This window comes from Loxodonta africana, chromosome 5, assembly GCF_030014295.1.
Source record: "Loxodonta africana isolate mLoxAfr1 chromosome 5, mLoxAfr1.hap2, whole genome shotgun sequence".
Taxonomy (NCBI): Eukaryota; Metazoa; Chordata; class Mammalia; order Proboscidea; family Elephantidae; genus Loxodonta; species Loxodonta africana.
This window is the reverse complement of record NC_087346.1, coordinates 89220462-89245891: the sequence shown is the minus strand read 5'-3', so window position 1 is coordinate 89245891 and position 25430 is coordinate 89220462. Positions and strand designations below refer to the sequence as shown.

The following is a 25430-nucleotide window of genomic DNA, read 5'->3' as shown; positions in this document are numbered from 1 at the left end:
TTAAGTGCTGCAAGTCCCCTTCATTTTCAGCAAATAAGGTTGTATCATCTGCATACTGCAGGTTGTTAATGAGTCTTCCTCCAACTCTGATGCCCTGTTCTTCTTCATATAGTTCAGCTTCTCAGACTGTTTGCTCACCATACATACTAAGTATGACTAAAGAATATAACACTGACGCACACCTTTCCTTACTTTAAACCACACAGCATCCCCTTATTCTGGTCAAACGACTGCCTCTTGATCTATGTACAGGTTCCTCGTGAGCACAACTAAGTGTTCTGTGATTCCCATTCTTTGCAACGTTATCCATAATTTGTTATGATCCACAGAGTTCACTGCTTTTACAAAGTCACTAAAACACAAGTAAACTTCTTTCCGGCAGTCTCTGCTTTCAGCCAGGATTATTTGACATGAGCAGTGATATCCCTGGTTCCACGTCCTCTTCTGAATCCAGCTTGAATTTCTGACAGTCCCCTTTTGAGGTACTGCTGTAGCCACTTCTGAATGATCTTCAGCAAAATTTTACTTGTGTGTGGTAGTAGTGATATTGTCTGATAATTTCCACATTCTGTTGGATCACCTTTCTTTAGAATGGGTACTAATACGGATCTCTTCTAGTTGGTTGGACAGGTAGCTGTCTTCCAAATTTCTTGGCATAGTCGAGTAAGTGCTTCCAGCACTGCATCTGTTTTTTGAAACATCTCAACTAGTATGTCATCAGTTCCTGAAGTCTTTTTTTTTTTTGCCAATGTCTTCAGTGCAGCTTGGAACTCTTCCTTCAGTACCGTCGGTTCTTGATCATATGCCACCTTCTGAAACAGATGAACATCAACCAATTATTTTTGGTACAGTGACTCCGTGTATTCTTTCCATCTTCTTTTGATGCTTCCTGCTTGGTTTAATATTTTCCCATAGAATCCTTTAATAGTGCAACTCGAGGCTTGAATTTTTTCTTCAGTTATTTCAGTTTGAGAAATGCCAAGCGTGTTCTTCCCTTTTGGTTTTATAAGGCCAGGTCTTTGCACATGCCATTGTAACACTTTACTTTGTCTTCTCAAGCAGCCCTTTGAAATCTTCAGCTTTTTACTTCATCATTCCTTCCTTTCACTTTAGCTACTCTATGTTTAAGAGCAAGTTTCAGAGTCTCTACTTACATTCCCTTTGGTCTTTTCTTTCTTCATGTATGATGTGCTTGATGTCATGCCACAACTCATCTGATATGTGGTCATTAGTGTTCAATGCGTCAAATCTATTCTTGAGATGGTCTCTAAATTCAGGTGGGATATACTCAAGGTTGTACTTTGGTTCTAATGGACTTGTTCTAATTTTCTTTTGCTTCAGCCTCAACTTGCATATGAGCAACAGATGGTCTCATCCAAAGTCGGCCCCGGCCTTGTTCTGACTGATGATATTGAGCTTTTCCATCATCTTTTTCCACAGATGTAGTCGATTTGATTCCTACGTATTCCATCCAGCGAGGTCCACATGTATAGTTGCCGTTTATGTTGTTGAAAAAAGGTATCTGCAAAGAAGAAGTCATTGTCTTGCTAATTGTATCACGCAATCACTGACATCGTTTCTATCACCAAGACCATATTTTCCAACTACTAATCCTTAGTTTTTGTTTCCAGTTTCACATTCCAATCACCGGTAATTATCAATGCATTCTGATTGCATGTTCAATCAATTTCGGACTGCAGAAGTTGGTAAAAATCTTCAATTTTTTCATCTTTGGCCTTAGTGGTTGGTGGGTAAATTTGAATAACAGTCATATTAGCTTGTCTTCCTTATAAGTATATGGCTAGTATCCTATCACTGACGGCGTTGTACTTTAGGATAGATCTTGAAATGTTCTTTTTGACAATGAATGAAAGCAATGTCATTCCTCTTCAATTTGTCATTTCCGGCATAGGAGACCTTATGATTGTCTGATTCAGAATGGACAATACCAGTCCATTTCAGCTCACTAATGCCTAGGATAACAAACTTTATGTGTTCCATTTCATTTTTGATAATTTCCAATTTTCCTAGATTCACACTTCATAAATTCCACATTCTAATTATTAATGGATGTTTGCAGCTGTTTCTTCTCCTTTTGAGTCACGCCACATCAGCAAAGGAAGGTCTTGAAATCTTGACTCCATCCACGTCATTTAGATTGACTCTACATTGAGTTGGTAGCTCCTCCCCAGTTGTCTTTTGAATGCCTTCCAACCTGAGGGACTCATCTTCCCACACTATACCAGGCAATGTTCCGCGGCTATTCATGAAGTTTTCACTGGCTAATTCTTTTCAGAAGTAGACCACCAGGTCCTTCTTCCTAGTCTGTCTTAGGCTAAAAGCTCAGCTGAAACCTGCCTGCCATGGGTGTCCCTTCTGGTATTTGAATACTGGTGGCATAGCTTCATACCAGCATCACAGCAACACACAAGCCCCCACAGTACAACAAACTGACAGATATGCTAGTGAAAATAGAAGTGAAATTCTTCAACATAATAAAGGGGTAAGGCAGTGGGGTAGTGGTGGGTTATACAAAACCAGGAGCTAACATCATTCTCAACAGAGAGAGGCTGAAAGCATTCTCCGTAAGAACGAGAACAAGACAAGGATGACCTTTATTATCACTCTTATTTAACATTGTGCTGCAAGTCCTAGCTAGAGCAATATGGCAAAAATAAATAAATAAATAAAGGGCATCCAAATTGTAAAAGAAGTGAAACTACCCCTATTTGCAGCTGATATGATCCTATACATAGAGAACCCCAAAGATTCCACAATAAAACTACTGGAACTAATAGAAAGATTCAGCAGGGTAGCAGGATACAAGATTAACGTACAAAACATCAGTTGAATTCCTATACACCAACAAAGAGAACTTCGAAAAGGAAATCGGGAAAACAATACCATTTATAATAGCCCCTAAAAAGATAAAATACTTAGGTATAAATCTAACCAGAGATATAAAAGACCTATACAAAGAAAACTACAAAACACTATTGCAAAAAAAACAGAAGAGACCTACATAAATGGAAAAACATTCCACGTTCATGGATAAGATGACTCAACATTGTGAAAATGTCATTTCTACTCAAAGTGATCTATAGATATAACGTAATCCCAAACCAAATTCCAACAACATTCTTTAATGAGATGGAAAAACAAATCACCAACTTTATGTGGATAGGAAAGAGGTCCCAGACAAGTAAAGCATTACTGAAGGAAAAGAACAAAGTAGGAGGCCTCACGCTACCTGATCTGAGAACCTACTATACAGCCACAGTAGTCAAAACAGGCTGGTACTGGTATAACAACAGACACACAGACTAATGAAACAGAATCAAGAATCCAGATGTAAATCTATTCACCTATGGTCAGCTGATCTTTGACAAAGGAGCAAAGTCCATTAAATTGGGAAAAGGCAGTCTTTTTAACAAATCATACTGGCAAAGCTGGATGTCCAGCTGTAAAAAAATAAAACAGGACCCATACCTCACTCCACACACAAAAACTAACTCAAAACCGATCAAAGGTCAAAATAGAAAACCTAAAATGATCAAAACATGGACGAAAAACTAGGGACAACACTAGAGGCCCTAATGCATGGCATACAGAGAATACAAACCATAACCAACAATGCACAAACATCAGAAGATAAGCTGGATAATTGGGAGCTCCCAAAAATTAAACACTTATGCTCATCAAGACTTCACCAGAAGGGTAAAAAGAAAACCTACAGACTGGGAAAAAACTTTGGCTATGACATATCTGACAAGGGTCTAATCTCTAAAATCTATAAAATACTTCAATGTCTCAGTAAGAAAAAAGACAAATAATCCAATCAAAAAATGGGCAAAGGATATGAACAGACACTTCACCAGAGAAGACACCCAGGCAGCTAAAAAATACGTGAAGAAATGTTCAGGATTATCAGCCATTAGAGAAACACAAATCAAAACTATAAGATACCATCTCACTCCAACGTTACAGAAAAAAATTAACGTTGGAGAGGTTGCCAAGAGACTGAAACTCTTACACACTGCTGGTGGGAATGTAAAATGGTACAACCACTATGGAAGATGATACAGTGCCTCCTTAAAAAGCTAGAAATAGCAATAGCTTATGATCCAGCAATCCCACTCCTAGGAATATATCCTAGAGAAATAGGAGCTATGACAAAAATAGGCATATGCACACCCATGTTCACTGCAGCATTATTCACAACAGCAAAAAGATGGAAACATACATAATTTGAAATGATGAAAAACTTATACACAGACAACTCAGGAAAGAAAATGGCCAATTGTTAGTTCATCTTCTAGGTTTCTTTCCTCTTTGGAATTTAAAGTCATTTTTAGTCCTCGTTGCTTTCACAGTTCCCCCATGTCTTTAAAAATATGATTCGTTTGCTTTTTGTTGTTGTTGTTTGTTTCTTTAACTGGTTTTTGCAGCAGCAGTGTTGACCTACTGAGATCTATTACATCCTACCTAGAAGAGAAACCTCTAGCATACGATTGATACTCAAGCTCTATGAGAACACTTTGAAAACTGAAAACAAAATAATCTTATTCATGAACACACATACAAACATTTTAAACAAACTATTAGCAAACATAATCAATATTTATAAGAGGTTAGTACTTTATGACCAAGACAAGTTTATTCCAGGAAACAAAGTTGATTTAGCTTTCAAATCAATGTAATTTATCACATTATAGGTTAAAGAAAGCATCTCAATCCTGAAAAAAAGGCTCTGTCCTCATTTCTTAGAACAAAAAGTCTATATATGTTAATTACCTGTTTAATTACAAGTTTTCAGTGAATGCTATTTCTAGCACTATGGGATTCTAATTAGTATTGTTTTTTAATAATTTGCCTTAGATCATTGGCTTTAAGAACTATTTCAAAGTCTGTTATTTTATATAGTTAAGTCAATCTATGCTCTTAAGACACATAATCAATAGAGACTGATTTCCCTGGACAGCAATGGAGTACCTTCAGTTTTCAGAAAATAACCAAACTTGTCAACCTAGTCGGGAACTTCAATAGCTGCCCACTTTTCTAAAAACCTAATTTAAATATTATTTTAGGAAACGTGTAAGATGATCATGTTACAAATTGATAATTCTAATTCCCAGACTCCCAATTTCAAACACAGGAAATGTCAAACCAAAATTTTCAAAAAAAATACCTCCAAACTTTATAGAAAGCCAATGGAAACATTGGATTCCCTTTTAAGAATCAGGCTTACAGACAACTGAATTAAAATATATACTATACTGTGCATGATGCCCTGGTGGCATAGTGGTTAAGAGCTATAGTTGCTAATCAAAAGGTCAGCAGTTCAAATCCACCAGGTGCTCCTTGGAAACCCTGTGGGGCAGCTCTACTCTGTCCTATAGGGTCGCTATGAATAGGAATTGACTCGACAGCAGTGGGTTTGGTTTGGTATACTGTATTTAACTTCATTCATTAAAATACTAAACCTACTAGTTCCCCTCTTTTGACTTACCTCTTTGCTTGGTGACTGAATGCAAGTGTCTTTTATTTTGGGTGTTGAACACGGCACTGATTTTGTAGAATCTGTGCTAAAATCATTGGCAAGACCTAAAAGAATAAAATTTTAAAAAATCAAATATGGTGTAATGTCTATCGGTTACAATTAAAAGTAGCCCTGTATGACATGTGAAGAAGTCTGTTCATTTCTTTCAACACATTTACCTTAAATGAAGTACAGACATCAATTCAGTATTCAAATGTTCCTTGAAGACCTTAAGAAATGAGAAAAGCAAACAAAATTCTAGAAGTATGTGTCCGCTCTTCTTTCAGAGATTTTTACAGAAGAGATGGTCTTCCATCATCAGTCCTTATCTGATTGGCCTATTCTCCTATTCCAATACTTTCCAATGCTGACTAGCACTTTTTCCATAATTCCCCACTTCCTTAGAAAGGCATGCAAATCACCAAAAGTATCTCAAACTCTCCAGTAATTCCAACAATTTTGCACAATTATTTCTATGATATATTTTCTCTTTTGTGTAATTATTTAAGGACCTCCAGACTATAATAATTTAGTGTGAACTAAAAGGGATGACATTTTTGCCACAATTATCTTCAGTGTACTAGAAGGTACATGAAAGTACAGAAGGAATTGCATATGCATTCAAAATTTGGGGGAAAATATTTTACATGTTTAAATACTAGAACATATTTGCTGCATTTGACATTAATTAACGTGACAAATTTACATTTTTATCCATTTCAATCCTCAAAGTCCATATAAAAATGAAGCCTTACTTTTTTCTTCAAAACAGTCTTGTAAGATTTCCAGTATATTCTTGCCTTGCTCCACATTTATGTCAGGTGCCCTAATTAAGTGGAAAGAAAGAAAAATGTAACATTTCATTTCCAGAAGATACTTGGTATTTATGTTACCATCTACTCTGAAACTTCCATCTCTCCTTATTATGGAATATTACTTAGTAGGAAAAATACTACCATTACTATTTGAAAAAAGCACAAGTAGATGAGGATCCAATAGTTCCCAGGAAAGTATATGAAGTAGTATGTCATTATCTACATTAATAATAATATTCGGTGATTGAACAGCCATGTCTAAAATTGTTTTAGACTCTGATGTATTTCAACACAGTTTGAATACACCAGGCGCTCCTTGGAAACTCTATGGGGCAGTTCTACTCTGTCCTATAGGGTCGCTATGAGTTGGAATCGACTCGATAGCACTGGGTTTGGTTTTGGTTTTGGTATTTCAACAAGAACATTTTTTAAACAAATCCAATCAGTCCTGAAATTTTTCTTTTAAAAGACTCCACAGTTACAAGTGCTAACTTTTCCTAGAAACATACTCTTTCATACAAGTTCTCAAGTTGTACTTTTAATTCAGTATCACTAATCTTAACAGTTTATGAATAAAAAATTTTTAATTAAAAAATATATTGAGATGATCGTAGATTCACATGCCGCTGTAAGAAATAAAGAGAGAGATTCTTTGTATACTTTATCCAGTTTCCCCCAATGGTGACGTCTGAAAAACTATAGTACAATATCACAACAAATATACTGACGTTGATACAATCCACCGGTCTTATTATTCAGACCTCCTCTGTTTTAGCTGTAATTGTGTGTCTGTGTGTGTGTGTACTTAGTTCTGTGCAAATATTTTTTTTTTATAGGAAGGTCCTCAATAAGATGGACTGACAGAGCGGCTGCAAGGATGGGCTCAAAAATAGCAATGATTGTGAGGATGGCACAGGACCACGCAGTGTTGTAAATACCTAATAAAAACAATAGGTTCATATATCCACCACCAGTCAAGACACTGAATGGGTTCTATCACCACAAAGATCTCTCTGTTGCCATTTTATAACCAACACCAACTTCTCTATCTCACCTCCTCCCTCTCTCTCATTCCTAACCACTAATCTGTCCTCTATTTCTAAAACTGTATCATTTGAAAAATGTTGTATAAATAGAATCATATAGTATGTAGCCTTTTGCACTGGCTTTTTTCACTCAGCATAATTCTCTGGAGATTCAGTCAAGTTGTTACATGTATCAATAGCTCATTTCTTTTTATTGCTGAGTAGTGTTCACAGTGTTTAACCATTCACATTGAAGGATGCCTGAACTTGAGTCAGTATAAAATTTGACATGCATTTTGGCAAACTTTTGCTTATAGGGCCTTTAGGTTTGCAGGCCATATGGTCTCATCACAACTACTCAACTATGCCACTGTAACTTGAAAACAACCAAAGATAATACATAAATAAATTGGCAAGGTTGCATTTCAATGAAATTGCATTTCCAAAAATAGGCAGCCAAACAGTATGCTGTAGTTTGCTGACACCTGATCTATCACTCTTGAGAGAATTTGAAAAATACTATATATGAATTAACTTAAGATTATGAGCCATATGCATTAAGAGGTCATTCATCATAGCATTTTATAAAAGAATGATCACAGAAATCAACTAATTCAATAACTCTAAACAGATATATGCACGAAATTATCTTTGTAGCTTTGTAGAAATACACACACTTGGATACTTCTGCCAAACCAACTGAATAAGATGTTCTAGGGTAATTCAGATGATCCTGTTGTGCAAATTTGGTTAAAAACCATTAACTGAATCCTAACTTTTCATTTTACAGATTAGAAAACTGAGATTCAGATAGATCAAGTGACCTGCCTCTTGCAAGCCACTGGGTTTGTTTTTTTTTTTTTTGGTTTAATAACAGAACACAGGTCACTATTATAAAATTCAAGCCTAGAAATCACCCCAAGACACCATAAACGGCTGGACAGGTATACATATTAAAAAATATATATATTACACAGTATAAATACAGCCCTGCTATCCCTAATTTATGCATAAGGAAACTGAGACCCAGACAGATCAAATGACTTACCAAAGGTGATAAGGCGAAGTCAGTATTAGAACACAGGTCACCAATATATGTTCTAGACTAGCTGTCAAACAAGAAATCTGACTGACATACCAGCATCTTTACGTAAATAACGTGCATGGTGTGCTTTTTTCTGCCAATCACCCCACCCCCCAGATATTTTCATGACCGTGCTATGCTAATTTCTTCTTTTTACAGTAACATGTAAAAAACAATAGCATAGCACTTATGAGGCTGGGGGGGTGTTGGCAAAAAAACATAAAACATGTATGTTATTTGCACAATAATACAGTAGTGAGGTGCAATGGGTTTCTTTAACGCAGCCATTCAGGCCCTGGGTTTATAATTCTCCCAAAATCTTGCAAAGGATTGTTTGGTTTGCTATCCACATAAAAGGCTTGTAGAAAATTGTTCGGTTTACTATCTGCATAAGCAGTTTACAGGGATTGGTCACCTTATTACCTGCCTGAAGAGTTTTCCTATACAAGTGACCAATCTCACAGAGGTTTCTGGGGCTTCCTGATCCATGAGAGCCAGGAGAGGAACACATTCTTTGGTTACGGGACCCTGCACTGACAACCTCCTGTAAGAGCTATAATACAGATCAAGGGCAGTAACATCGAGCTGGCAACACCAAATACCAAAAGCACTGGCAGCAACACAGCAGAGCCAAACAGCAGAGAAATGGCAGCAGCAGTATGAGCTGCGGAAATCACGAGACCAGCAGACAGCAGCAGTGGGGCAGAGTCGGCCCACACAGAAGTCAGGGGTAGTGGGCTAGTTGGCCGATGGAGCAGAGCTGGACACCTCCAGGCAGGATGTCACCAACACAGCTGGGCACCTCCAGCTGTTGGGGTTGCCAACAGAGCAGATACTTGGGCATACACCGTACAGAAGTTGCCCGTAAAAGTTTTGCCTCAAGAGCTGTTCTAAGGCCAGCCTAACCCTAGTACTAGCCCAGGGCTGTCCCAAAGCTGCTAGCTGAGAGCTGGACCAGTAAGCACAGGAGGCCAGACCCAGCTAAGAAAAGCCACAGAGATAGAGAAAGAGAGAGAGAGAGTCAGAAGAAACACAGCCATCCCACACCTGACCTGAGCAGACAACACAGCAGCTGAGAGAGACACCTGCTGATATCTGATCCATGGCATGCCCATCCTGTGATACAGAAATGGACATGGGTAACTCGGAAAGGGTAAATGGGTTCCTTCTCTATGACAGTAAGTAGGGTATCCACAGGGATGGAGGGGACCGGTTCATTTCAGATCTGTTCCTGATGTTTACTATTTGCTTTCTCTAAGAAATCTGTTCTTGTTGTTTACTGTTTACCTTCTATAAATAATAATAAAGGTTTTCAACTGCCAACACTGTATAAGTGTCTCGTATGCATGATCCAATCAGATCAGATAGTGAAGTCCTCATTTACTTAGGATTTAGAGTAGAACCATTCATATATGCATATGCACACGGGTACACACATGTATACACAGTTCCCATAATATGGATATTATCGTCTGTAATCACCCTTCGGTCAGTTTGTTGTACTACGGTGGCTTGCATGTTGCTATGATACTGGAGGCTATGTCATCGGTATTTCAAATACCAGCAGGATTACACATGGTGGTCAGGCTTCTGCAGAACTTCCAGACTAAGACAGATCCATAAGAAAAGCCCAGTGATCTACTTTCAAAAATTAGCCAATAAAAACCTTATGGATAGCAACATTGTCCGATAAACTGATGGAAGATGAGACCCTCAGGTTAGAAGAGACTCAAAATACTTTAATTGAGGAATAGTTGCCTCCTCAAAGTCGGGTTGACTTTAATGATGCAGATGGAGTAAAGTCTTCGGGACTTTCATTTACTGACATGGCACAACTCAGAAGAAGAAGAAACAAAGGCAAACGTCCATTAGTAATTGGAACATGGAATGTACAAAGTATGCATCAAGGAAAATTGGAAGTTGACAAAAATGAAATGGAACCCTTGAAGATCAATATCTGAGGCATGAGTAAGCTGAAATGAACTGGTATTGGCCATTCTAAATCTGACAATTACATGCTTTACTATGCCGGTGTTATGGATTGAATTGTCCCCAAAAAATGTGTGCAAACTAAGCCACAATTCCCAGTTTTGTGTGATCGACACCATTTTGCAACCTGATGTGTTGTAAATTTGACCTCTATGATGTTAATGAGGTGGCATTAGCGGCAGTTATGTTAATGAAACAGGGCTCAATCTAGATGCTCCTAGACTAGGGGAAGATTGATGCCCTTCCCCACAAACGACAGACAGACAACCTTCCCCTGGAGCTGGTACCCTGAATTCAGACTTCTAGCCTCCTAGACTGTGAGAGAATAAATCATAAATAAATAAATCATGCATTTGTAGTATTTCTGTTACATATGCACTAGATAACAGGGAACAACAAAGGAACAGTGATGCATTCATCTTCAAAAAGAACATTTTGAGATCTATCCTGAAGTACAATGCAATCAGTACATGCATACAGCTCTAAGGAAGACCTCTAAGGAAGAATGTAATGAATGTCACTGAATTGTACATGTAGAAACTCTTGCATGCATAAGACCAGTTAATGTGACTATTATTCAAATTTACCCACCAACCACGAATGCCAAAGATGAAGAAACTGAAGATTTTTACAAACTGCTGCAGTCTGAAATTGATCAAATGTGCAATCAAGATGCACTAATAATTACTGGTAATTGAAATGCGAAAGTTAGGAACAAAATAAAAAGGACCAACAGTTGAAAAATCCAGCCTTGGAGATGGAAACCATACTGGATATCACCTGGTAAAATTCTGTAAGACCAACGAATGATTCATTGGAAATACTTGTTTTTCAACAACGCAATCGAAGACCATGCACATGACCTCACTGGGCAGATTACACAATTATTAGATCAACTACATCTGTAGAAACAGGTTAAAGAGCTCAATATCGTCAGTCAAGACAAAGCCAGGCCTGAAACTATTGCCCCGAGACTATCTATCTTTAAACCTTAAACCAAAAATATCCCCTGAAGTCTTCTTAAAGCCAAATAACAATTTAGCTTAAATAGTATCGAATGTCTGCCTTGAGCATTATGTTCTTTTAAGAGCTATCTACATAGGATAAAATTGACAAGGGCAACTCAAAACATTAAACAAGAGCCTTAGGGGGCAATGAGTTTATGTTAATAGAAGAGGAACAACTCAGAAAAAGGGGTGAGAAGGGTTGCATAACTTGAAGAATGTAATGAATGTCACTGAATTGTACATGCAGAAACTTTTAAGTTGGTGTATGTTTTGCTGAGCACAGGAGCACTGGTGGTGTAGTGATTACGCACTCAGCTCAGCTGCTAACCAAAATGTTAGCAGTTCAGATTCACTGGCCACTCATGGTAGAAAGATGTGGCGGTCTGCTTCCATAAAGATTTACAGCCTTGGAAGCTCTATGGGGCAAGTTCTACCCTATCCTACAGGGTTGCTGAGTCGGAATCAACTAGACAGCAGAGGGTAGTTGTGTATATATTCTCTACAACAACAAAATTAATAAAATTAAAAAAAAAAAAAAAGGCAAAGGCTGCCTCTGGAATAGACTATCAATTGCTAGTGTGCAAGTTCCAGTTGAAACTGAAGAAAATCAAAGCAAGTCCAAGAAAGCCAAAGTACAACTATGAATTTAGAGACCATCTCAAAAACAGATCTAACACACTGAACACTAATAACTAAAGACCAGAAGAGTTGCGGGAAGACATCAAAAACATTATACATGAAGAAAATGAAAGGTCATTAAAAAGACAGGAAAGAAAGAACAAGACCAAAATGAATATCAGAAGAGAGTCTAAAGCTTGCTCTTAAGCACAGAATAGCTAAAGAGAACAGATAAAAAGATGAGGTAAAATATCTGAACAAAAGATTTCAAAGGGCATATCAAGACAAGGTAACGTATTCTGAGCAAATGTACAAAGACCGGAGTTAGAAGACCAAAAGGGAAGAAGACAATTGGCATCTCTCAAGCTGAAAAAACTGAAAGGTTCATGCCTCAAGTTGCAAAAAATTAAATGACAAGCATCAAAGAAGACAGAAGGAATACAGAGTTAATGTACCAAAAAGCATTGGTTGACATTTAACCATTACCAAACCCGTTGCCATCTAGTTGATTCTGACTCATAGCAACACTACAGGACACAGAAGAACTGCCCCAGAGGGCTTCCAAGGTGCGGCTAGGAGATTCCAATTGTGGACCTTTTGGTTAGCAGCCGTAGCTTTTAACCACCATGCCACTAGGGCTCCCTCAACCATTGCAGAGGATGCATATGATCAAGAAACACTGGCACTGATGGAAGAAATTCAAGCTACACTGAAGACACTGGTAAAAACCAAGGTTCCAAGAATTGACGAAATACCAATTGAGATGTCTCAACAAACATACAATGCTGGAAGCATTTACTTGTCTACGTCAAGAAATTTAGAAAAGAGCTACTTGGACAACTAACGGGAAGAGATACATACCCATGCCCATTCCAAAGAAAGGCAATCAAATGACATGCAGAGATTATTGAACAGTATAAGTAATATCACATACTAGCAAAATTTTGCAGAAGATAATTCAAAAATGACTGCAGCCACACATCGACAAGAAACTGCCAGAAGTTTAAACCAGATTCAGATGAAGACATGGAACAAGGGATATCACCGCTGATGTCAAATGGATCTTGGGTAAAAGTAGGGGATATCAGAAATTTATTTACCTGTGTTTTATTGATTATGTAAAGACATTAGACTTTATGAACCAAACATATTATGGATAACACTATAAAGAATGGGAATTCAAAAACAATTATGCTAATGTAGAACCTGTACGTGGATCAAGAAACAGTTGCTGGGACAGAACAAGAGGATACTGTGTGGTTTGGAATGGGAAAAGGTGTGCAGCAAGATTGAATCCTTTCACCTTTCTTAATTCAATCTGTATGCTGAACAAATAATCTGAGAAACTGGACTATAGGAAGAAGAATAAACCAAAAAAAAGAAGAATACACCATCAGAATTGAGGAAGACTCATTAACAGCTTGAGATATGCAGATGACACAACCTTACTTGCCAAAAATAAAGGCAACCTGAAGCATTTTCTGATGAAGGTCTTCAGTATGGATTACACATGAGCAAGAAGAAAACAAAAATGTTCACAAACGTACCAGTAAACAGCATCATGAAAAATGACAAAGAAACTGAAGTTGTCCAAGGATTTCATTCTTCTTGAACCAACAATCAGTGCCCACAGAAGTAGCAGTTAAGAAACCAAACAATGTACTACACTGGGCAAATCTGCTGCAAAAGACCTCTATAACATTCTAAAACGTAAAGATGTCACTTTGACGACTAATGTGGGCCTGACTCAAGCCATGGCCTTTTCAATTGCCTAATATGCACAAAGAAGTTGGACAATGAAAAAGGAAGACAGAAGAATTCGAATATACAAAGAATACTGAATATACTGTGGTTTGCCAGAATAACGAATAAATCTGTCTTGGAGAAAGTACAGCCAGAAGTAGGGATGCTGAAACTTCGGCATGCTTACTTTGGACATGTCATCAGGAAAGACCAATCATTAGAATAGTACACCATGGTGGGTAAAGTAGAGGGTCATCAAAAATGAGAGAAACCCTCAATGAGATGGACTGATACAACAGCCAAAATAATAAACTCAAACATACCAACCATCATGAAGATGGCACAGGATCGGCAACGTTTCCTTCTGTTATACATAAGGTTGCTATGAACTGGAGCTGACGTGAAGGCAAGAAACAATGACAATCTTCTGGCAGTTACCAAATGAGTCAATCAGTCTCATCTACTTCTCATGGGGAAAACATTATCATCCCCAAGTCGTACAGCTTTGTACAAAATCTTCTCCAGTTCTGTTCTTCTTACCCCTTCTCATTGCTATACTAGTATAAAAGCCCTCCTCCCAAAAAAGGCTCATAGCCACCAAGTCAATGCCAACTCATAGCAACCCTACAGGATGGAGCAGAACCGCCCCACAGGGTTTCCAAGGCACAGCTAGTGGATTCAAACTGCCAATCTTTTTGGTTAGCAGCCGAGCTCTTAACCACTGCGCCAACAGGGCAACATCCTAGATAAAAACATCAAACTATTCTTTGCCTTTCTAAAATATATGTTCATACTTCATCAGTCTTATTCCAAAGCTGATTTAAGACAATTTATTCAAGCCTTTATGATAAATGCCTCAAGTCTGACCCATCTGTTTTCTGGCTCTACTTGATTCATATAATCTTGTTTTCTATTCAACGTATTTCACCCTCTTAAGACAGGTCCGTCTACTGCTAACAAACCATGATATAAGCATTCCTATATTGGTTCCTTTGTTTATGATATTTCTATATCTGGAATGTACTTTATACTTTAAATATCTATTCAAGGACCACCTCAAGATAAACTACAACTTTAAAGCTTTCCTGAATATGAACATACAGAGACCGTTTTCTAACTTCTTACATGACAGCCTATAGTGCAAGTTAATTACATATCGGCCTACTGTTTATATGTTATTTATTATAAGTAATTTTTTTATTAAATTATTTTACAAATGTACATATGTATCTTCCCAACAGGAATGCAAGTTTCTTGTGGGCAAAAGTACATATTTCTACATATCACTGGATCTAGTAACATTTGAGGCTCAATAAACATTTGGTTGTTGACAATAATATCTTTATTCTTAAAAGCATGCTATTCATTGCATTACTATTCAATAGGTTAACTAGAAAATTTAACTTTACATATTTTACAAGTAAAACCAAACCCAGTTGCCATCACATCAATTCTGACTCACGGTCATCCCATGTGTTGCTGAGTAGAACTGTGCTCCATAGGGTTTTCAATGGCTAATTTTTCAGAACTAGATTGTAAAGGCTTTCCTCTGAGGCACCTCTGGGTAGGTCTGAACCACCAACCTTCTGACTGGTAGTTGAGCACTCAGCCATTTGTGTCAAACTAAAAGAAGGCCCCAAAGCAACCAGAATAAACACCCACCAAATAACATACTCATGTGCATTATTTTTCTTTCGCCCCACTATGCTGCATCTTTCTACTGTAACCATTTAATCCATTCCACAGAGTGCTTTCCCCATCACCAAAGAAACCCGTTGCTGTTGAGTCGATTCCAACTCATAGTGACCCTATAAGACAGAGTAGAACTGCCTCACAGAGTTTCCAAGAAATGCCTGATGGACTTGAACTGAGGACTTTTTGGTTAGCAGCTGTAGCACTTAACCACTACATTGCCAGGGTTTCCATAGTTATCATTTAATCAGAATTGAGATTGCCTCTTCCTAAACCACCATGTTATGGGTGAATTTCTTTTCTCACTGCCACTAAGTCATTGCATTCTTGCATTAATACTTCTGTTAATATAAAACAACTAAGACTATACTTAACCAACAATCAGAAATCATTTAGTCAGAGGTGACGGTTTTTCCTTTCTTCATTTAAAAATTCACTTCCTGAAATGTGAATAAAAATCAGTCTTAAAAGATTAAGAATATAAATCACCTGGAAGGTCGACAATATCTTCTTCTGTAATCATTTTTCAGATGATTCTGAAAGAAAAGTAAATGGTCAATTTGGTATCTTTGTTTAAAATATACTCAAATACAATACAAAATAATTTCTTCCCAACATGAACATGACAGAAAATTTCAATTCTTCATTTACTCATTTGGCAAGTATTTGCTGAATTCCTCTTTATAAGAGGAATTCGTCTGGATCTAGTGAAAAAGAACAACTTGCCTCATATCTACTACTTCCAAACCTTGGCCTATACTATTTCTTCCCCTTGAGGTTTACTCATCTCTGCCCTGCTCCTCCTCCACCTCCCCTTATCCCTCTTCCACCAACAAAATACAAACTATCTGGGCTTCTAGTAATTCAACTAATCATATCTACTTATCTCCTTTCCCTACAGGGAGAATCCACTAAAATAATAGTAAAGAAATAAAATGGCATGAAACAGTAATGAAAAAGAGAAGAGGAGACCACCTATGAACAAATTTAACCAATTTCTGAAAGATTCAAAATAGATAAGAATGATAATTCACGAAACAGAATAAAAGCAGAAGCAGCCTAAAGTAAGCTCAGAGAATACTGTCTTCGATGAGGAGGCAAAAAGATGTGCCCAAGGAAAAAAACATACTGATGCAGAACAAGGAAACCTGAGATCTGAAGGAGGCAAAGAGAAAGACATGGGAATAAAAACAGGACAATTAAAGGAATATCTGTAAGCGGAACAGTACATCTCTCCACTGCCCACATCCTCATAAACACAGAGCTCCCAATAAGTGGTCTACTAGTCTCAAACGTGACCAGCATCTATGAGTGACTAGACATTTCAAAGTCTCTAAAATAAAATAGAAATACAAGATTAAAAAAAAATTTAAAGGATCCAAGGAAACTAATATCAAGGATGGCAAAGAATAAAATTTCAAAATCAGGGAAAAAAATTCTACTATGAACTTTCGTGATAGTTAAGAAATATCTGAGATACTGCTGGACTTATAAGCAAAAGTGGTATACTATAAACACATAACAGAGAACGAGAAAAACTCCTATTAATTAAAAACATGATTGCCTAAAACAAAAAATGCATTCTGTAAGAAAAAAATGAAGCTATTTCTCAGAAAGTAGAACAAAAAGACAGAGATAAAAACGGGGAGAGAAGGAATAAGAGAAAGATCAAAAAATCAGGAGGCTCAACTTCTGATTAATAGTTATTCCAGATAGAATGTAAAAGATATTTTCTAAGAAAATTACATAGTAAAATTTCTCCAAATTTATAGGAAATGAGTAGCCAGCATAATGAATTTTATTTTATTTATTTATTTATTTTATACCTAGGAACGGAGCCCTGATGGCACAGTGGTTAAGAGCTCAGGCTGATAACCAAAAGGTCAGCAATTTGAATCACCAGCCACTCCTTGGAAACCCTATGGGGCAGTCCTACTCTGTCCTACAGTGTCCCTGTGAGTCAGAATTGACTCGATGGCAATGGTTATGGGTTAATACCTAGGAATATAATACTGAAATTTCAGAAGAAATTTGAGGATAAGAAGATCCTAGAATGCTTCCACAAAGAGAAACCAGATAACCCCAACAAAAAAAGGCAGTTCCAATCAATGGGTACAGTAAAAATAAATCACAGACAAGCAGATTGGGGGTAAAGTCATATTCGGGATACTGTGTGTCTTATCTTTTAATTGTAAAATTTGTAAAGCTAAATTTTCTATTTGAATATTGGATAGTAATAGGATTAACAGCATGCTTTTACAAATGACATTATTAACCAAGAAACATCTCACAACACAGATGAGTCTGGAGGGTATTATGCTGTGTGAAATAAGTCAATCACAAAAGGACAAATATCATCTGAGACCACTACTATAAAAACCTAAGGAAAGATTTACACACAGAAAAAAACAATCTTTGACGATTACCAGGGAGGGGAAGAGAAATCATTAACTACATTGTAAACAAGTGTTAACTTTAGTCAAAGAAAAGACGATACACAATATAGGGGAAGTCAGCATAACTTGAAAAAAGACTAAGTCATAGAAGCTTCTCAGACACATTTAAACACCTTGAGGGACTGAGATGCTGTGGCTGAGGGCCGGGGACCATGGTCTCGGGAGACATCTAGGTCAACTGGCATAACATAGTTCATGAAGAAAATGTTCTGCATTCTACTTCGGTGAGTACCATCTGGGATCCTATAAAGCTTGGCAGTGTCCATCTAAGATGTATCTATTGGTCCCATCCCACCCGGGGCAAAGGAGAATGAAAAAAACCAAAGACACAAGGAAAATATTAGCCCAAAAGACAAACAGGCCACGTGAACCACAGCCTCCACCTGCCTGAGCACAGAAGAACTAGATGGTGCCTGGCTACCACCACCGACCACTTTCACAGGGATCACAAAAGAAGGTCCCGGGCTGAGCGGGAGAAAAATGTAGAAATTCAGGTTCATAATAAAAGACCAGACTTACTGGTCTGACAGAGACTGGAGGAACCCCTGAGACTATGGCCTCCGGACACCCTACTAACGCACAACTGAAGCCACTCCCAAAGTCCACCTTTCAGCCAAAGATTAGACAAGCCTATAAAACAAACAACAACACACGTGAGGAACATGTTTCTTAGTTTAATCAAGTTTATGAGACCAAATGGGCAATACCTGCCCAAAAGCAAAGACAAGAAGGCAGGAAGGGACAGGAAAGCCAGGCAAAAGGGGTGGGGAGGGGAAGAGTTCTGACACATTGGGGGGATTGCAACCAATGTCACAAAACAATGCGTATAAAGCTTTGAATAAGAAACTAATCTGTGCTGTAATCTTTCACCTAAAGCACAACAAAAAAAGGAAGAAAGATCAAGATATTACTATAAACACCAAATGTTTAATAAGCCTCACTTTTACTTGGCCCAATGGGATATGAAGGAAGTATATATGTACACGTGAAATAATTTAATGAACAAAAATATACTACTTGTTTTAGGCCCATTTTATACCTTCTCTCAGCCCAGGAACCCACTATTTTCTCCAGAGCAACCTATTTCCTTTTAGTGTAGAATGGTGTTTAGAACCAGGGACTTGGTGAAAGGTTTGCTCATTATTTTGGGTTGCTGCTGGCCCTCTCAGTGGATAAAGATAGAACATTGCTATGTATGCCTATATAATGTTCTCAAATCACATAGGCTTTCATAATGCTTTCAACACTAATACGTTAGCTAATCATGTTAAGGTTAGCCAGTGACTGATCTTCTACATTTCTTCCTCCTCTTCTCTTTATACAAGGAGCCCTGGTGGAGCAGTGGTTAAAGCAACTGAGTGCTAACAAAAGTAGGCAGTTCAAAACCACAGGAGAAAGACGGTAAAGCTAAATTTTCTAGTTGAATATTGGGTAGTAATAGGATTAACGGCATGCTTCCGTAGAGATTTACAGACTTGGAAACTATATGGGGTCACTATGAGTCGGAATCGACTCAAAAGCAGTGGGTTTGGTTTTTCGGTTTTCTCTTTACATAGGGGCCCTGGTGGTGCAATGGTTCAAGCCCACTAGCCACTCCCAGGCAAAAAGATGTAGCACTTTGCTTCAGATGTGGTACTCTGCATCCATAAAGATTACAGCCTTGGAAACCTAATGGGGCAGTTCTACTCTGTCCTATAGAGTCACGATGAGTCAGAATTGGCTCAACAGCAACGGGTTCTTCTCTTTATAAGCCTCACTGTATCTAGCTTCTTTGAACCACTTGCTTTTTCTGGAATCAAAATAGTATCCTTATATGCATATAGAATAACTGCTCAGAATAAACCTTATGTTCAAATTTCCTTGAGTTTTGATTATTTTTAACAAGTCATTGGTAGAAACTAAACCCAAGCACGCACTTCTGTCCAGCACTCAGTGTTTTTAAACACTGAAGTCCTAAACTGAGCATGTTAGTTAACTATCTTCCAAAGCCTAATTTAAGGCCACTCTTCTCCTCATTTCATGCAAAATAAGATTCATCAAATCTGCACACTGAAATGTTAACACTTGTAAATACTCCCAAAAAGAATTAGAGCAATATTCAACCATTTCAAAAGAGGTGGCATATGATCAGGAACTGATGGTGCTGAAGGAAGAAGTCCAAGCTGCTCTGAAGGCATTGGCAAAAAACAAGGCTCCAGGAATTGATGGGTTATCAATTGAGATGTTTCAACAAACAGATGCAGTGCTGGAGGTGCTCACTCGTCTATGCCAAGAAATATGGAAGACAGCTTCCTGGCCAACTGACTGGAAGAGACCCATATTTATGCCTATTCCCAAGAAAGGTGATCCAACTGAATGTGGAAATTATAGAATATCATTAATATCACATGCAAGCAAAATTTTGCTGAAAATCGTTCAAAAACAGCTGCAGGAGTATATCGACAGGGAACTGCCAAAGATTCAGGCCGGTTTCAGAAGAGGATGTGGAACCAGGGATATCATTGCTGATGTCAGATGGATCCTGATTGAAAGCAGAGAATACCAGAAGGTTGTTTACCTGTGTTTTACTGACTATGCAAAGGCATTTGACTGTGTGGATCATAACAAAATATGGATAACACTGCGAAGAACGGGAATTCCAGAACACTTAATTGTGCTCATGAGGAACCCTTACATAGATCAAGAGGCACTTGTTCAGACAGAACAAGGGGATACTAATTGGTTTAAAGTCAGGAAAGATGTCCGTCAGGGTTTTACTCTTTCACCATACCTATTTAATCTGTGAGAAGCTGGACTATATGAAGAAGAACAGGGCATCAGAATTGGAGGAAGACTCATTAACCTGCGTTATGCAGATGACACAACCCTGCTTGCTAAAAGTGAAGAGGACTTGAAGCACTGACTAATGAAGATCAAAGACCACAGCCTTCAGTATGGATTACACCTCAACGTAAGGGAAACAAAAATCCTCACAACTGGACCTATGAGCAACATCATGATAAACGGAGAAAAGATTGAAGTTGTCAAGGATTTCATTTTACTTGGAACCAGCAGTCAAGAAATCAAAAGATGCACTGCACTGGGCAAATCTGCTGCATAGGACCTCTTCAAAGTGTTGAAGAGCAAAGATGTCACCCTGAAGACTAAGGTACACCTGACCCAAGCCATGGTATTTTCAATCACGTCATATGCATGTGAAAGCTGGACAATGAATAAGGAAGACTGAAGAAGAGTTGACACCTTTGAATTGTAGTGCTGGCGAAGAATATTGCATATACCATGGACTGCCAAAAGAACAAATCTGTCTTGGAAGAAGTGCAGCCAGAATACTCCTTAGAGGCAAGGATGGCGAGACTGTGTCTTACATACTTTAGACATGTTGTCAGGAGGGATGAGTCCCTGGAGAAGGACATCATGCTTGGCAGAGTACAGGGTCAGCAAAATAGAAGAAGACCCTCAGCTAGGTGGATTGACACAGTGGCTACAACAATGAGTTCAAGCATAACAAGGATTGTAAAGATGGCTGAAGACCAGGCAGCGTTTCGTTCTGTTGTGTGTAGGGTCGCTATGAGTCGGAACCGACTCAATAGCACCTAACAACAACAATGTAAATACTCCCTGCTCCTCTTTTAAATAGAAAAAATATTAAGGTTATAGTAGTTGACTCACTGAATATATTTAGATACACTAGAATGCAAGTGGTGATCAAGACATACAAGGTTTCTTAATTTTAAATTAAAGTTGTTGTGAGTGGCAGTCCAATGGACCCGACTCGTGACAACCCCCATGTGTTACAGAGTAGAACTGTTCCATAGGTTTCTCTTGATTGTCATCTTTACAGAAGCAGTTCGAGTAGCTGCTGAGTGGGTTTAAATCACCAGCCCTTAGGTTAGCAGTCAATCGCAAACCACTTGAGCCACCAAGACTCCTAAAGTCAGAATGTAAAAAATTTTTTTACTGTGATGATAAATACACTCTCTAGAACTACCAATTCTCATCTCCTGTCTGAAGGGAAGATGAGAGGGTAGAGAGGGTCAGTACTTGGCCGAATGGACATGAAAAGAAATAGAGGAGGGAAGGAGTGTGCTGTCTCATTAGGGGAGAGCAAGTACACAGCAAGGTGTTTATAAATTTTTGTATGAGAGTCCGACTTAATTTGTAAACCTTCACTTACAGCACAATAAAAAAAAACCATCCCCTTGGGGGACATCTATCTCAACCGGCATAACATAGTTTATAAAGAAAATGTCCTATATCCTACTTTGGTGAGTAGCATCTGGGGTCTTAAAAGCTTGTGAGAGACCATCTAAGATGCTCCACTGGTCCAGCCTCATCTGAAGCAAGGGAGAATGAAGACAACCAAATACACTAGGGAAAGATTATTCCAAAGGACTAATGGACCACAACTGCCATAGCCTCCACCAGACTGAGTCTAGCACAATAGTGCCTGGCTACCACCACCAACTGTTCTGACAGGGATCACAACAGAGAGTCCTGGACAGAGCTGGAGATATACAACAAACTTGTGACTCACAAAAATGATCAGACTTACTGGTCTGACAGAGACTGGAGTAGCCCCGAGCATTTATGGCCCCTGTATACCCTTTTAACTCAGTACTGAAGTCACTCTGAGGTTCACCCTTCAGCCAAAAGGCCCAAAAAACAAAACGAGACTAAATGGGCAGACCAACCCAAGGGCAAGGATGATAGGGCAGTAGGGGGCAGGAAAGCTGATAATGGGGAACCCAAGATTGAGAAGGGGAGAGTGTTGACACTTAGGGAGGTTGATAACTAATGTCACAAAACAATATGTGTATTAATTGTTTAATGAGAAACTAATTAGCTCTGTAAACCTTCAACCAAAGCACAGTAAAAATATATATTAACCCCTCTCCCCCCCAAAAAATTATAGTTCTTGTGTTGGATTAAGTCCTACATGCTTTGCGTATTTTTTGTTTATTGCTGTTATAAATGGAATATTTTAAAATTATAGTTTATAGCCGGTTCTTGATGTATAGAAATTCAATTGACTACTGTTTATTGATTTATATACACCAACCTTCATACACTGTCTTACTGATTCAAAAATTCTCTGTAGATTAAAAAACAAAATATATTTTAAAAAACTGCCAATTCTAACTCATTCCTCAGTCAATTGTAAATTGAGCTTTTTCTATTCACAGTGTGAGATCATGTTTCTCAAAGAAAATATTATAAAACATAGCAGGGTTTCTCAACCTTGGCACTATAAACATTTTGGGCTGAATAATTCTTTGTTCTTGGGCGCTGTTCCGTGCATTGTAGGATGTTTAGCAGCATCTCCGGTCTTTATCCACCAGATGCCAGTAGCGTCGCCCAAATTGTTACAATTAAAAATTTCTTCCAACATTGTCAAATGTCCCGTAGGGGACAAAACACCCCCAGTAGAGCCCTGGTGGTGCAGTGATTAAGAGTTCGGCTGCTAAACAAACGGTCAGCAGTTCCAATCCATCATCATCCACTCCCTGGAAACCCTATGAGGCAGTTCTACTCTCCTATAGAGTAGCTATGAGTCGAAATCAACTCGCCAGCAACTGCTCTTTTGGGGGGGGGGGGGAGACCCACTGAAGTACGCAATCCCAACTTTTCTCTCCCCGTCTTGTAAATGGACTGTGACGCAAAGGCAGACATTAAAAATAAAAGGCTCAAAACAGCGCTACGGTTATGATAAACATTTGAAAAATGTACTGTGGGTATTTTTCTTCCACTTCTCTTCCTCGATGAGAATGGCTTTATTGCTTTCTTCTGATTATATATGTTAGCAATGTATATGCTCACACTAAAAAGTATACACGTTTATAGCGTTACATTGATGAAAGATCGCCAATACTGAAGAGGAGATAAAGTAGAAAATACACGTTTATGGGTATCATATAGGGTCGATAACCGATGTCTGAAACACACACTAACACCGAGAAAATCCAAAAACAAGGCAACAAAAATGAGTTCCCACTCCCGTCAGTCTTTCACAGCTTGTTCCTTTCAACTAACAGCTACCTGTCCGAAGACTGTACCAAAAGTTGCTCCATAAATATTAGCCTATAAAACTGCATACAAGGCTCAACATTTTGACGACAAATGAGAACGCCAGGTTAGAGAAAAATATGTTACATAATCAAGAATCTATTTCAGACCAACAAGTATGGGCAAAAGCACTTTTAAAGCTTCTGATGTAGACAGAATAGTATTCGGAGGACGAGAAACTGGAAGGAAGCTAAAAAGTAGAAATCACAACATTCGTCGAAAAGAAAGATGCAGAGACAGCTGAGGAAGCCTTCAGGAAATAACAGTAATTCCGCTATCTGCACACAATCACAGCTGATTCCAAAAATGTGCGTGTTTTGGTTTTCCCAGTGAAATCCCCAAGAAGCCACAGTCCCAGCCCAACGTAGCATTCTCCTGCTCTTTGGGCGCGGGAGCCAGGAGCGCAGGGTGCCCGCTCGCCAGGGCCGGTGCTCTCCAAACCCGACGCAGCCAAAGTTGCGCCCGCACTCACCAGGCCCGAGGCGGCCATGTTCCAGCCCGGCTCCGCCCGCGCAGAGGATCTCGGGCGGACGCACACACAAGCGACCACTCCAAAACGAAAGCGGTCAGGCGCTCCCGCCACACAACGAAGTGAGGGCTCAGGAACGCCCGTCAGGCACGCAGCAGTCGCGAGGGAACTACCACGGGCTCGCGCACTTTGTGCTCCCGCCCAGTGGCTGCGCCCCCCACCGCGCTGCGGCCGCGCGCTCGCCAGAGTTTGAAACAGGTTACACACGCGCAAAACAGGCCGTGAAATCCAATCAGAAAGCCGTTATTAGGCCCGTCCCCTCACTGCTCCGGAACACCGCCCCTCTCACGGTCTCTCACGGCCCCGCCCCCTCCGCTCCAGTCCCGTCCTTTACCTCTCGCCGGAAAGCCTTCCCTTCCTCTCTGCGCCCCTCAGGCGGGTCGTAAAATAAATAAAAATTTTTATTTTTTAGGCGGGGCGTGGGCTGGTGTTTTTTCGGGAGAGGCATGGTTTTGAGGATCGCCATTGAGCACAACGTACAACTTTTCAACAGTTCTATTATGAAATTGAACGTTATACTTGCAAGGATCAAAAAACAAACCTATTGCTGTCCAGTCCATTCGCTCACAGCGACTCTAAAGGACAGAGTAGAACTGCCCTATAGGGTTCGTGCTGGAAACCCTGGTTGCGTAATGGTTAAGTGCCGAGGCTGCTAACCAAAGGGTTGGCAGTTCGAATCCGCCTAGGCGCTGCTTGGAAACTCTATGGGACAGTTTTACTCTGTCCTATAGGGTCGCTATGAGTCGGAATGACTTGAGGCAACTGGGCTTTGTTTTCTACTCCTTAGGGAAGCTCCTATGGAGCAGATAATGGTTTCCAACCTCCTACTTTTGAGTTAGCGGCCAGCAGCTTAGCGCTTAACCACTGTGT

The 25430-nt window shown here is 39.0% G+C and overlaps 1 protein-coding gene across 2 annotated transcripts in view; it reads right to left on the bottom strand.

Moving 5' to 3' along the window:
* The window catches only part of CENPC (centromere protein C), a 107046-nt gene extending 82265 nt beyond the window's left edge, over nt 1-24781 (bottom strand). The window contains exons 1-4 of one of the 2 annotated variants that reach the window (XM_010595705.3): nt 24504-24781; nt 16002-16048; nt 6295-6365; nt 5510-5604 (exon numbers count right to left, since the gene is read on the bottom strand). In XM_010595705.3, coding sequence (XP_010594007.2) covers nt 5510-5604; nt 6295-6365; nt 16002-16048; nt 24504-24521 — 231 coding nt within the window. In that variant the 5' untranslated portion in view covers nt 24522-24781. The remainder of the gene's footprint in view (nt 1-5509; nt 5605-6294; nt 6366-16001; nt 16049-24503) is intronic. The other variant, XM_064285755.1, reaches the window with a different exon arrangement.
* Between the last annotated feature and the right edge of the window lie 649 nt (nt 24782-25430).